Source organism: Octopus bimaculoides, chromosome 19, assembly GCF_046866305.1.
Source record: "Octopus bimaculoides isolate indiv1 chromosome 19, ASM4686630v1, whole genome shotgun sequence".
NCBI classification, from domain to species: Eukaryota; Metazoa; Mollusca; class Cephalopoda; order Octopoda; family Octopodidae; genus Octopus; species Octopus bimaculoides.
The window spans coordinates 48,232,939-48,248,516 of NC_142946.1; the positions used below are offsets into that span (position 1 = coordinate 48,232,939).

The following is a 15,578-nucleotide window of genomic DNA, read 5'->3' on the forward strand; positions in this document are numbered from 1 at the left end:
CAAACCTTGTTAGCTGTTTTATCAAAGATGGTTTACTCTAAGAAAATTATGCTGTTCTGGCGGTGGGAAAACTTATGGCTTTGTATTGTGAAGAGACATACTAAATACAGTTGCAGCTGCTTGTTTGGCCACTTTGAATAGGTTAAAGAAGTCAAGCAATTACAACTGAGGTTTTTTTGAAAACTAATTGAGTACCTGGACCTCACACACAAAGAAGCAGTAATAGACGAGATGGAAGTTTTCATTAATCACTTTATTTATCAAAGAAAATTACCAACAACGAAAGAAAAATAGGAAAAAAATAGGAATTTATGAAAAAAAAAAAAAAAAACATATTTACAATGGTGTTGGTGTTATTTTTCCTGAATATACAGAAAATTATAAAATATTAACTAATGAATGTGGTCCCTTTTTGAGATGAAATGAAACTAAAATCTCATCTTCAGACGATGTGATAAATATTGACACTGGACAGAGTCAGCTGTTAATTACAAATGACTTACGACAATTTAAAATTTGAAGCAAAACTTATTAACGAAGTGTATTACTGATTTTATCATTACACCTAAAACCGAAAAGGTCAAAATAAAATATCCACAGATTTGTTGCAGTTTCAGATAATCTTTGTTCTTAAAGATTATTTTCTTTTGCAGTTTCTCATTGGTATTCAGACATAAAAACAATCTTGTGATTTTAGAGATGATCTATCAACATTTATAGAAAATATAAAGCATTTTTATATTTGAGGAACTTTTTGAAAATTCTGTTACTGTATTTCACATTTTAAAAGAACTACTACAAATCCAGTAAGTTTTTAATTAATATCCATAATGAAGGGGTTCAGATGCATTTAAATGACTCAATATCTGCTAATTAGAAATTGTTTTTGTCAAACCAATTCAAAAAATTTAATAGGTTCTGCTTTGGTTTTCAATAAGATTCTGTATGTTAAGTTTTAAGTTCTACAAATTCTTTGAAATAAAAAAAATAATAAATAAATAAAACGATAAAGCAACCAGCTTTAGGAAGGAGAATGATGGCTGCATCAGGAGTAAGACTGCTCAAAGACCCCAGGAGGGAATTAAAAATCCTCGCCGTTACTACTGTTGCATTTTTGCTTCATTTCTGAAAAACAAACAACAGGAAGTTATGGTGATAGGTTGAAATATTTCATTAAAAGAAAAATACAAGACTGAAGAATGCATCTGAATTACAATTAAATTTTAGGAATTTTGTCAAAGAAATTTTTTAAATTGGGATTCAGATTATTGGAATTTAGAGAAAAAGTCAAATTTTGAAGACAATATTTTCCCCAATTCTATTAGAATTTTCAAAAGTTAACTACAGATTCCATAATATTTTTGTTTGTGGAACTCAAATGAATCAAACAAACTTTAGGCACCTCTTAAAAATTTAAATATAAAAACAGAAAAAAATTTTTAATGAAAACTAGAATTTTGTTCTAATTACAAACTTAGTTTGGTATGACAAACCTAAATGATTCAATGCAGAGTTGACACTGACTGATAAAATGTCACTTGGTCAAACATACAATGCAGTCCATTTAGTTTCGTTAGTTTTGAAAGTTCATTAGAGGTTTAAAACCTGTCTAAATGTCTCACTTCTCTGCAGCATGTCATCACTGAGTACAAAATGTCTGCTTCATGACGATGATGAACAAGTAGCTCAGTTGTTGCACACAAGTTTCAATGAGTTAACGAGGACCATTGAATGGGAGAGTAGTAACATGTAGTTTGAGACTTGCTCTAAGTCAAGCTGTCTTTCCTCTATGGTGATTATAACATTGATGCCTAACTCTGACGAGCTTGCTGGGAAGGCTGCAAGGACTGAGTGTTTTCCTGCCCATTTGGACCTTGTAATGCAGGCCTGAGAGAGATTAAAAAGAACAAGGATCTTAATCAATAAACAAATTGTTGCTCTTTTCTAGAAAATATCTCACTCTTACCCAACATTTTTTCACAACTTTATCTTAAATAACACCCAACTCCACAATTATTCTCCTCCTATTTCTTCAGCCACTCCAGTTTTACAAAATAAATTAACTTTCAAACAGCATTAACAAGAAAAAAAAGAAAAAGAAAAGAAAACCGGAAAACATTGAAGGAACACCACTCCAGGATTTCGATTTATTATCAAATATGAAAATCTGAGTATATTCTTCAACATAGCAAAAGTAGAGATCTTCTTAGCATTAATAATTTTGAAATGTAATAAGTAATAATGATTCCAAATTTTGGAACAAAACCAGCAACTTCGGCAAAGGCAGTAAGTTGATTACATCAGCCTCAGTGCGCAACTGGTACTTATTTCGTTAACCCTGAAAGAATGAAAGGCAAAGTTGACCTTGAGAGAATTTGAACCCAGAATGTAAAGACAGACGAAATGCCACTAAGCATTTTGCCCAGCATGCTAACAGTTCTGCCAGCCAATGACACTAAATTGTTTTATTGTTTGTTCTTTTGTGAACCATGCCTGGCTCATAAGGACCGGTTTCCCGGTTTCATTGGCATATAGGTTCCCCACCTGGACAGGACGCCAGTCCGTCACAGGTGAGCTGCTAGATGCAAGAGGAAAGAGTGAGAGAAAGAGTCGGCAGAAGTGGAGTTTTGTATGGACATCTTTAATTTTCATGCACAACTTACTGTGAGATTGAGGGAGGCTTAGTGAAAACCATTCAAATTAATAAAAATGAAAAATTCTGAATTTTTAGAAAATTACAAAAAAAAAAAAAACTTTCACTCACATGAAAAAAGCAAAATTAAGTCTGAGAATGATTTAGAAATAAACCAAAATGAGGACAAAATCTACAAATTCAACAAAAGTTGGATTCAGTAGTTGTAAAATTGCACTCTTAAATGAAAATAATTTTATACTGGAATAAAATTGAGTGAGAATAACAATGTCTATTTTGTTTAGATTAAAAGATTATTGTGAGAAATATGCCAGATTAAATATCAGTGAAAGATTTAAAGAATACAAATGGAAAACTTGAGTTTGCAATTCCTTGATACCCAACAGAATAAATGATATAATTGAGGACCAATTAATCAGATGCAAACACAAATGATTTACTATATTTTCTGTCATACAAGTCAGCACAGTAAATAGTATAAACATTCAAGTATCATTATTATCTTTACAAATTATCTTTACATTATTATCTTTACATTATTATCTTTACATTATTATCTTTACAAATCTTGTTGCATTTCACATGGAACATTTAGCCCTGCAAAGTTGTCTTGGTGTATAAGTTGACCTACCATATTTCGGTTGCGAATTTTGTTCTTAAAAATTCAACTTGTATGCTAGAAAATATGGTAAAAGAGGCAAGTACCCAGATATGTTTACATCTACATTTAGAAATATGGAAAATAATATAGACGAGCTATAAGGATATGAAAATTTGACCATAATATTTATATGAATAAATATATCAATGATTTTTAAAAAATAAATGAGACTGAAAACATCTCTTACCTGGTTGGACTGGTCTTAGGTTTTGGCATTTTCACAAGAACTGCAATAATTTCCTTTTTTTCTTCATAATTTTTCCACAGTTCATAAAACGCTAAAATTTGTTTTGTAATTTCAAGAACCTGATGAGAGAGGGGGAGGAAAAAAGAAAAAGTAAAAAAAAAAAAAAAAGAAACGAAATTATTTCTGAAGGTGTTGATTTAAATATTTATAAATTTGTATAGCTTCCAAAAAATACTTACTTTATCCATATCAACTGAAAGTTCTGCAAACCACTGTCGTCCATCTTTGTCTTGAATTACACATGCTATATGCAAACAAGCTTCGAAAAAACAATGAGACATTAAAAGGTTCATAATCTCAAAATGTAGAAGAATTTCAAAACATAAATAGAAAAGCATAAAATTTGAAATCATTAATGATTATGAATATTACAAAAGTGTACTTCCATAGCAAGTGTTTTGATCTGAGATTGTGTTGAAACTAAAATGACTGCACCACAGGAGACACAAGTTAGCCATTCAGAAACTCACAAAGACAATTAACTTCACTTAAACATCTGTCAGGGACCAGGTCACAAAGATTGGGGAAAGTCACAGCTGCCTTCATGATGCTCAGAGACCTTGTTCTCTATCAACAAGGTGTTTGGAGTAGATGTCTCCAGAACATCCTTTGAGTGAGACGGCAATACAGACCCAAAAGCAAAAGCAGTAACCTATCGAAACCAAAATCAAGAGGATGAAATGGGGTTGGCTGGGACACACCTAATGGAAAGTGGTTTCCAACACTACAAGGCAAACCCTATGATGAACATTCCATGAGAAATGGAAGTGAGACAGACCAAAAACAACATGGAAATGCCAAAGAACGAATGAGACAAATGGAGAAGTCTTGTTGATGCCCTATGTAGGGTCAAAGCAATTAACACACAATGGAAATGGTATTAGCCTCCTGAACAGAAGATTATAGTTCAAGTCCCACCACAATCACTGTTGTTGTTGTCCCAGGTTAAACCTGAATGAGCAGACTTAGGATCAAAAGTGTCCTGTCCATAACTATCCTATACAATTTTCAGGTTTCTAGGAGGTCCAGTGATTATGTAGAGGTTGGTGGTATTCCAGTATGACCACACTCCGTGACTGCCAGAGGCAAGTTGATTAAATCAACCCCAGTGCTCAACTGGTACTTATTTTATTGACACCCTTGAAAGGATAAAACACAGTCAACCCCAGCAGAATTTGAACTCAGAATGTAAAAGAATGCTGCTGGTCTAAGGTGCTAACGCTTCGGCCAGCTCACTGCCTTCCCAACAATCATACAAAATTCTTTAAACTATATCTCTCTGAGAGTAATTTCCTTCTTTTTATCTTTTACATGTCTCAGTTATTAAACTGTGGCCATGCTGGGGCAAAGCCTTGGAGAATTTTTAGTCAAACGAACCAGCCCCAGTACTCATTTTTTAAAGCTTGGTACTTAGTCTATCAGTTACTTTTGCCAAACCACTAAGTTACAGGGATGTAAACAAACCAACACTAGTTGTCAAGTGGTAGTGAGGGACAAACATAGACATACACACATATATACGACAGGCTTCTTCCAGTTTCTATCCACCAAATCCACTCACAAGGCTTTGGCCAGACCAAGGTTATAGTAGACACTTGCACAAAGTGTCACACAGTGGTATTGAACTTGGAACCATGCGGTTAGGAAGTAAGCTTCTTACTACACACAGCCACGCCCAACATACACAGTAGAATTTTGTGTTTACAAATATTTGTTGATAGGAATGAGAGAAATATCCTTTAAGAAACATATTTACGAAATAAAGGAAGATTACTAACAGATTGTTATAACAAGGAATTTCTTCTATAGCAGACTTACAATGGAAATGAAGATATTGGCAGTAATAAGACTCTACAGAAATAAAAGGATACTTACCTAGGGCTATAAGATATGGTGGGTACATGAGACAGACGTCAGTTCTAAGACTATCATTAACTATTCTCCTATAATGACAGTTAATGAATAAAATAATAATAACAGTTAAAACAGCAGAAGTTCATTGACAATAAAACATTTATTTACATGATAAATACTGCTACAATAATTCTTTCCACAATAGGTACAAGGCCTGAAATGTGGGGAAGGGGGTTAGTTGATTTCATTGACCCCAGTACTCAACTGGTACTTATTTTATCAACTTCGAAAGGATGAAAGACAAAGTCAATCTCTGGTGTATAAGCTGACCGACTTTTTTTTTGGTTGTAAATTTTGGTTTGAAAAATTTAACTCATATACCTGAAAGGCACATGGCTAAGTGATTAGGGTATTCGGCTCACAACCACAAGGTTGCGAGTTCAATACCTGGCAGCACATTGTCTCCTTGAGCAAAAGACACTTTATTTCATGTTGCTCCAGTCCACTCAGCTGGTAAAAACGAGCTGTACCTGTTTTTCAAAGGGCCAACCATGTCACATTCTGTGTATGCATGTCTGTGGAGCACTCAGCCACTTGCATGTTAATTCCACGAGCAGGCTGGACATCAACTGAAACTCTTGTCATCATAATCAACAAGAGTGCCAGTTATGCTGGAAAATACAGTAAACATCAATTGAAAGAACACCTGTAATACATAAGAGCTAAATGTGTGTCTTCATGTTTCAACACAGACTTATAATAGAAATGAATATAATAGGGAAATAGCCTCATCTAAAAACTTTTGTTTAATCTTTTTTTAAAATTTTATTTGTCCCATCCACTTGTTGATAATTTCTGTCAAAGTAATTGCTTTTCCAGTTGGGTGACCTTCCTACTTGCTAACCTACTTAACCATCAAAAAGACAGTGCAAACCTGTCTTAATGTCAGTCAAGCTATCTAGAACAGAGTCAAGCCGCAATGATTCTAGTTGTCAACTTTGAAAGTATAAGCATGTGCTCAGTAATCCAGCATTCTAAACTGACAACCAGTCACTGTTATATTCAATAGAAAGTTAGCCTTTTCATTTTCAAAATGACTAACTTGTTATTGAATAGAAAAAAATATTTTAAGGCAACCCCGCCCCCAAAATACCCATTCAGCTTTTAACTCTTACATCCTACTTTAAACAACTACTTACTCCACCAATATCACCATATTTAAATAATATAATATATACCATGGATAGAAGACACATGGTTTAGTGGTTAGGGTGTTGGACTCATGATCATAAGATTGTAGTTTCGATTTTTGGACTGGACAGTGTGTTGTGTTCTTGAGCAAAACACTTCGTTTTATATTGCTCCAGTCCATTCAGCTGGCAAAAATGAGTAATTCTCCAACGGATTGGTGTCCCGTCCAGAAAAGAATATAGATATCCCAAGGAAACCAGGAAACTGACCCTATGCCCATTACAGAGTGATGTAGACTTGCCATATACAATAGATCGATTCTTTCTCAAAATGTTAACAGTATGTCTTGCCACCAAAGACTTTATATTTACTTTCCCCATACTAGTACAGCATGAACAAGAGACAACTTTCTTCATGCTCCAGTTTTTACAGTGTGAGCTCAAATGCTATCACAACTGGTGATCCCTACCCCAACCTTGTACAAAGATGTAAAAAAAAAATATATATATATATATATATATTAATAGTTTAATTAAGTTTAAGTTTTATTTGTGAAATACAGTTGTTTTGAATTTGCTGTAGAAAGTGGTCTACATTTGTGGTGGGGAGTGGGGTGCTAGGAATGTGGCCTGAATGCCAAGTAGGCAGCAGCCTGAAAGAGTTTGGGAACTACAGGTTTGAATGATAAAAGTTTAAAATGTTTCTTGACTGAAATTCGTTATTTTTACATGTTATCTCTCAAGAAAGGATTGTACATTCATCACACACTGACATTGAATCCTACTGAATGTGTACAAAAGATGTTTATTATAAGAGAAACCAAACGCAAGAAATAGTGAAGCCTTACCATGCTACAGGTAGTAGGTTGTCATCTTGTCCAAGGTCAGCACAATATTGTATGAGAGGTCGATACGGATGATAAAGAACCAAACAGCAATCCTAGGATAAAATAAACATACATATATGTGCATGTGTGTGTATGTATGGTTTTATATGCGTATCCCCCTCTCATTCTTTGGGAGAGAGGCACAAGCACATACACAGACATATACACACACGGCAGTAACTTCCACCTACCAAATTCAATCACAAAGTTTCAGTCGGCTCGGGGCTATAGCAGAAGACACTTGCTCAAGGTGCCACGCGGTGGGACTGAACTCGAAACCATGTAGCTGGGAAGCAAGCTTCCTAACCACACAGCCATGCCCTGTGTGTATGCATGTATACCGTAAAAACCCATGTAATTTACGCACTTCTTTCACAAAAATAAACTTTAGGGGGTTGCATAAATTACATGAGTAGATCGTTTCCAGAATTTTTTTTTTGAAATTTTTTTGTTGAAATAAGACATACAAGACATAAAAATTCATACCAGAAGTTGGCTCATTTAATGTCAGAATAGGTTTTTACAGAAAAAATAGGTTTGACAGGGACTGGCCAGCTGGAGAGCCAACTGGGTTCTATTCTGCCTGTTTTGGCATGGTTTCTATGGCTGGATGCCCTTCCTAATGCCAACCACTTTGCAGAGTGTGCTGGGTGTTTCTTATGTGGCACCAGCACAAGTGGTTCAGGCATAAGCGCTTTTTATGTGGCACCAGCACGAATGTATATAGAAGTACAGTAGAGGACATTTACTTGTGGTGCTACACAGTGGGACTGAACCTGAAACTACATGGTCGGCAAGCAAACTTCTTAACCTGCACAACCATATACACAATTTTTAAACTGTGCAACCAGCTAAACAGAAAACTCTAGCAACATCAGTCACTGACAAAACACTACGTCATGGCTGCAAGATGAGGCTGGCATGCAGTTACCAGACACCTGCCAGTGAGGAAGTCCAGTAGATTAAAATCACATGATCTGGCAGTTCCAGTGCCCATAACAGACGACTCTCGTCTGCTATGATATATATCTATGGTTTAATGCACCCTGTAAACCATATGGGGAATCTTAAGGCTAATACCAGAGTATTACAAGACACACACGTTTAAGATGGATATAAAGATGTGAAAATAAAATAATTTTACTCACCATCATTTCTAATAAATAAAACTCACACTCTAAAACACTATTTATACGATAAGGATATTCTTGGGTATAAGCATGAGAGAACTTGGTTTTCACTGAAATAAACAATTAAATAAATTGGCAAAATTTTTTTTTAAATATTTGATAATGATTAAAAACGTGAAGTTTGATCAACGGCCAGGCTGTATTTCAACTATTGAGCCCCCCACAAAACTGTTGACTACTAGCATCTCACAACATTGCACTTCTAAACAATATCCCATGCACTCTCCATATTCAACAGCCTCTCATAATAGCCTTTCCATAACGCACTTTCTTGCCTTCCATTTCAATGGAAAGTATACCCCCATCAATTTGAATACACTTCTCACCAATGACATCTTGGTTTTTTTCTCAAATACTGTCTCAATCAAAGAAATATTTTAATTATTTTCTTGCTTTCGAAAATACAATTTTCAATACCAACGCATCTAAAAGCATCTCTGACTCCATGATACATAGCTGTAGGTTTAAAACAATATTTACATTAAAAGCCAGCTTTAATTTTATAAAAGAACCTTTTGATATGTTCTAAGAATCAGCTGAATAAAGAAAAGTTATTTAACTAAATCCCACAAAATTCTTGATATGTTTTCAAAATTAATTAAAACATTTAAAGTATTTCATTAAAAATGTGATCTCAACATAGTTAAAACATATTTGAAACAACTCTTATCTGTTGAATAAGTAATTTGCAATGGTTTCTCTATACTTACCAACATTTTGACAAGTAGTCATTAGCTTGTTATTTGATATTACTCCAAATTCCTAATAATTGGAGGAAGAAGAAGAAAAAAACAGAATTTAGCAAAGATATTTTATAATTATCAAAACAAAACAGTTTCCTAAATTTCAACATTTCTTTGTTTTATTTTCCTTTGTTTTTTTCTGGACCGGTATCAGTTGAAGGGATCACACTAGGAGACTCCTATTTCATCACACCATCTTCTGATCAATTTTTAAGTTTGTTTAAAAGTCTTTTGGATCTGATTAAACGGTTTTCTTTTGTCTTTTCTAACATGAATTAACCTCTCCTCATCACGTAAGATTTGTATATGATGTCTTCATGCACAACATTTCTGATTGTTTTTTTCTGACACACAAAATATTTTTGCAATTGACCTCATTGATTTTCCTGGATTGTTTTCAATGTTTTGCTTAACTTCCTGAATAAATTCAGGTGTCCTGATAAAATCAGAGCATTTGGAATGTTTTCTATGTTTTGATACAGGTAATACACTTCCATCTGCTTTCTCTAACTTACACCGAATCTTGTAACTTTCAGAAAACAAGAAATTTCTAAATCCGCATGCTTAGCCTCCAAAGCCACAATCGCAGCATGGCTTTTCATTTCATTACTAAGCAGAGGGCCTGTCACTGGTATTTTCTGAAATAGAAGTTCAATAAAAATAATGACTAAAAATGCATGTGTCCTCAAATACTGTCTGCACCCTGTAGTATCACTAAAACCAACTGCACCTCTTTTCTCCACCAATGATCACCAAAGCTAATTTTCCTTTCTCAAATGGTGTCTGATATTTTAGTAAGTTTATTGCAAAATTATTTTTCTTTGATAGAGTATACTTCCTAGGTCACATTCCAAATGAGAAATTAATGGAATAATTGACAAGGTCACTCACCTCAACTTTGGAAGCTAAAAAAATACATGTTGGAGCCATTAACCATGGATCAATAGACCGGAGGGAATTCCTGGAAATAAAAATAGTAAAAGACACAACTGAAAATTGTCCTTAATGTCTATGGAATCTATTCTAGTAATCTAGGAAAGCTGATTAAATCTGATTTATTTTTTCAGAAAAATATTCAGAAATGTTCCTTGTTTTGCTATGCTGCTCACCAAATATATCTATTCTTCAGACAATTTTTCTTCTATTTAATGAAATATTTAAAACAGAACTTAATTCTTTACTTTATTGAAGTGACAATTTTTATTCCTGATTTCACAATATAACAATTGTCAATCTAGAACCATTATCTTGCAATGCTCCAATCATTCATACATCTTATCTTCTGCCTCTTGCTTACCATTGTTGACTCTCAGGAATGAACATTATTAGGTCAGTATTTCATTTTAATATAATATCAACATACTGGCTTTTCCTCCCAATTGTAGTGCCACATAAAAAGCACTCAGTACACTCTGTAAAGTGGCTGGAATTAGAAAAGGGATCCAAAGGTGGAAAGCTGGCAGAATCATTAGCACGCTGGATGAAATGCTTAGCGGTATTTCGTCTGCTGCTACGTTCTGGGTTCAAATTCCGCCAAGGTTGATATAGCTTTCATCCTTTGGGGTTGATGTAATTGACTTAATCTCTCCCACCAAATTTCAGGCCTTGTGCCTATAGTAGAAAGGATTAGGAAAGCTGTAGAAACCTTGCCAAAACAGACAAGTGGAACCTGGTGCAGCTCTCTGGTTTGCCAGCTCCTGTCAAATCATCCAACCCATGCCAATATGTCAATAAAATTTGTATGCAGCTACAAAAAATGATTTTGTGAATTTTTCAAAAACGTCCATCCTATCTGTCCCACCCTGTACTTAACTCTTTAGCATTTAAACCGGCCACATCCAGCCAAAATACTCTACCTGCTTTATATTCAAACTGGCCCCCCTCACAGCTACTTTACAATGTCGTTTTAAAAATAAATTATTTTGCAGCTTCAAGAGTTTACAATCATCATCATCATCATCATCATCATCATCATCATCATCGTTTAACGTCCGCTTTCCATGCTAGCATGGGTTGGACGATTTGACTGAGGACTGGTGAAACCGGATGGCAACACCAGGCTCCAATCTAAATTTGGCAGAGTTTCTACAGCTGGATGCCCTTCCTAATGCCAATGTGGTAGTTTATGATTAATTCCAAGCAATGTGAATAAATAAGCATTACATTTGACAGAATAATCAAAATGCTAAAGAGTGAAGTCTAAACACAGAAAAGAAGTTATGCCATAAAAATATGAGAGTGGAAACCTTACCTCGCATAAAATCTCTTGAAATACACAGTCGCTGAAGCTATCACTTGTTGGCGCATCTTCAGTTGTTCTCCTAACGCTTGGATAACTAAAATATAAAATATATAATGTCTAGATTGTTATATATCAGTATTTCAGGTTTGTGGAGGAGGTAGACCTAGGAAGGTGTAGAATGAAGTGGTGAAAAGGAATCTTTGCATGCTGGGCCTCAATGAGGAAATGACAAGGGGCTGGGAGTTGTGATTTCCTGTACTTGAGATGTGCCAATTTAAATAAAACAGTCTTCCATACATACAGGCTTGTCCTTTACAGGTGCCAGTTCCACATAAAATGCACTCGTGCCAGTGCCGCATGAACGCTCCTGTGTAGTGGGACATCATAAAAAGCACCCAGCACACTTTGTAGACTGAACAATGAAATAAAATGTTCTACTCACAACATTGTCTGGTCTCGAAACTGAAACCACAATCTTGCAGTTGTGAGTGCAACAATCTAACCACTAGGCCACACACACACCACCCAACACATAAATATACTAATGTAGTTTCCAACTATTACCAATGCTTTCAACAGATTTGGTTTTTCAAACCAGTACAAAAAGTGTGGGAAATATCTTGTAATGATTAATAAGGAAACTATTTAAAATTACAACTGTAAGCAATTCCTGATGAGGATAAATGGATTGAAAGCACACAGAGTTGTTGTTCTTGGCCTAATAGAAATATTTCAAAGTTACAACACCATATTCTAAGTTCAAATCTTGCCAAGATCAACTTTGCCTTTCATCCATTCAGGGTTTACAACATAAAACAAGAGTCAAGTACTGGGGTAGATGTAATCGACCTATCCCTTTCCTTCCCCCGAAATTGCTGCCTTTGTGCCAAAATGAGCAAGACTTATTCTAAAGAAAGGATAAATATGTTTAACCATGCAATAAGCATTCAGTTTTCTCGCAAAACTCACAATTTGAGTAAAAAACCATGATTTTCTGATATTCATCTTCACTGAGGACTTTCAGATCAGCTTGCCTTTCTCTGAGGATGTCTTGTCGATCCAGCAGCCACTGCTGACTAATAAGGAGAAAATGTAAGCAATTAGAATTGAATATAAATACAGCAAGATGAAACTAATAAGTATAAAACTCATTCAAAGTTTCACAGGATAAAAGCGGTGTAGAATAAAGGTTGCCTTTCAAACAAAATTTACAAATTTTAATAAAATTATCACATTATGCAATTAATTTAGCTGACCAAAGATGACAAAACAGAACCTATAAAATGTTATGTTCTGACTTCATTTACTGCATTTACTAATATATAACTTGCACCCCTAATTCAGTGTTAAATCTTGATACAAATTTTTTTTCCCATTGTAGTTTTGGTTTTGCCCTCTATGCAAGTCACATCCCAGCTAATTCAGTTAAAAATCAAGTATAAAATAGAGCAACTTATACACGAGCAAATATGGTATACTTGAGAATGCAAGATGAGCGACAAAAGAGGGGAACAACTTAAATACAGAGGACCCAGTGCATCTACGTAACGATGCTACAGTGCACACTCGGTAGGGTTAGGGTTACATAGATGCGTCGGAACCTCTGTATTTAAGTAATACCCAAAAGGAAGTGTTTCCAAGGAGAGGCATGGTGCAGTAATTAGTAGAGCAAGAGAGGCAGGGGAAGGGAGATGAGTTGTGGGGAACGCTTCAAAGGGACAGACTGAACGCAGGGGAATAGACATAACCGATATGCCTTTGTGCCTGCGTGTTTTATCTACTTGTCTTGACATCGTTTGATAGCAGTAAACAAGCGTCACCCTATAACCGGTGTCGTTCTTTTCCCAATCGCTATGAAAATATGTCTGCTTATGGGGAAATAACATCTTGCCTAGTAACAGGAGAGGGTTGGCGACACGAAGAGCATCTGTCTGTAGAAAATCTACTCCAGTTTCCGTATGACAGATGCAAGCACAGGAAAGTAAGTAGACGTTAAAAGGTAGACGATTTTTTTACACACACATACATATTAGACACATGTATGCGTGTATGTATGTGTATGTACTTATTACACTCACGCACGCATATAAATTCACACGCGTTATATATATATATATACGTATGTATGTATGTATGGAGATATATATATATATATATATATATATATACACGTACACATATGTTATAAGCATACCAAATAGACATATATACCGTTGGCTTGCGAATTAGCTAAGCCGATTATATCCATAGATATAAATATATATTAGCAGTATGGACATATGAAAAGGTACATAGTGAGCTATCTACAAAAGGTAAAAAACATAAATTACAGATGAAGGCAAAAAATGTAAGGGTATACTTACTAATGAGAACTTTGCCAGAAATTACCGGCCATTGTGCATTCTAATGGAACTCTTTTAAGATAAAGGGAATAATCGTCCCCTGCCTATTCTTATTTATCTCCCTCTTCTTGCTCACTCTTTATTTCTCTCTTTCGTTCTCTATCCTCTATTGTCTATTTCACTTTCTCTCTCTTTCACACACACACACACTCTCTTTCTCTCTCTCTCTTTCTTTCCATCTTGTTTGTTTACCATTTCACTTTCTGTGAAAGATCTTCAGTTTTAATTCTTTTTACCGTTTTTCTCTTTATGTAGGCTTTTTTTTTCAACAGATCCCTAACGTTTTTTTCTTCCAAATATGTTTAGAACCCGAATTTTAAAAAAATGTCTTGAAAATCAATAACATGAAATAAAATACTGCGTTTCCCAACGAAACATTTTCTGGCTGTTAATACTGTTCAAAATTCAATTGCTTTACTATCAATGTCAGTAGATATATAATGGTTCTCTACGGACGTGTTTTGCTCTATTCCTGTAAAATAAGATTAAAGAATTATGGCATATTCAAGTCTCAGACTTTCCATTTCGTTCGTTGATAATAAAATGCACCTCTCGGAAAAGACAAATGCATAAATTTTGGAATCAAAACGTCTCTTTTCACGACAGATGTCACAATATTGTTTATTGAAAGAAGCGGAAGAAAATTCCACAATCGTCTACAGAATTAACGGTAAATACAAATGGAATAAACTGAAAATATTCTGCATAAATTGAAAAATATCTGCCGATAGTGATATTGCTTAGATATGAGAAAACAAGAAAACATACATCAAGCTATTATTGTTGTGGGAGATGGCTTGTAGCAAAAAAAAAAAAAAAAAGTAATATTGTTTTATTTTTATTTTTCAAAAATCCTTGAGTAAAAAGGAGATAATCGGTTCATCTTGGGGGCTGAATTTACAACACTGAAAGTTAGACATGATGTTTAAGATTAGATTCTATCCCTAAGATACGTTTGAAAGTTTTTGAATGAATGAAAAACTCCATTTTAAGTAAGTTTGTTAAAGAAAGTAGGACAGAGACCGTAGCTTTCTATTAGCCCTTCCTCTCAAATGTGGGTGATATGAGGAGGATGAGGGGGGGGGGGAGATTTCAGCCGATTGTATAGCGTGAAAAGAAGGATCGGTGGTCAGATCAGAGTTTTGTTTAGTATTTGGGAAATGAGATATGGAGAGAAAAAAAAAATTTCATTGGTTGATAATGTTGATTCATATTTACGTCACTGATTAAATAAACTGAATGAAAAGAAAAAGAAAAAAAAAAAGGAACGGCGTGTCTTTGAGATAGTGGTTGAAGTGTGTTCGTGAATAAACATCAATTAGTTGAACGGTGTAGCATGTTTTGTGTAAGCACAGCACCATTACACACACACATCGGGTCGTCAGTAAATAATAAAAGAATGTTAGTTATAGCCGGTTCACAGGGTTACCCACGGTTTCGCATTCATAAAGCCCTCAGCTTTACACACACCTCATCAGACCCTAATAACCGTTGGTTCATTGGTTATAG

The 15,578-nt window shown here is 34.8% G+C and overlaps 1 protein-coding gene across 2 annotated transcripts; it reads right to left on the reverse strand.

The window, feature by feature from the left end:
* Window positions 1-234: 234 nt before the first annotated feature.
* On the reverse strand, window positions 235-14,091 carry LOC106867551 (cyclin-C). 2 transcript variants are annotated; one of them, XM_089337589.1, is made up of 12 exons: window positions 14,031-14,091; window positions 12,637-12,743; window positions 11,677-11,761; window positions 10,317-10,386; window positions 9,393-9,444; window positions 8,641-8,732; window positions 7,454-7,545; window positions 5,437-5,504; window positions 3,741-3,820; window positions 3,502-3,620; window positions 1,494-1,887; window positions 235-1,125 (listed from the first exon to the last, which is right to left on the reverse strand). In XM_089337589.1, exons 1-11 carry the CDS (start codon window positions 14,060-14,062, stop codon window positions 1,812-1,814), a joined length of 873 nt encoding a protein of 290 aa, XP_089193715.1. In that variant the 5' UTR covers window positions 14,063-14,091; the 3' UTR covers window positions 235-1,125; window positions 1,494-1,811. The 2 variants fall into 2 exon arrangements, with proteins under 2 accessions (XP_089193715.1, XP_014767954.1); XM_014912468.3 differs by lacking the exon at window positions 1,494-1,887.
* Between the last annotated feature and the right edge of the window lie 1,487 nt (window positions 14,092-15,578).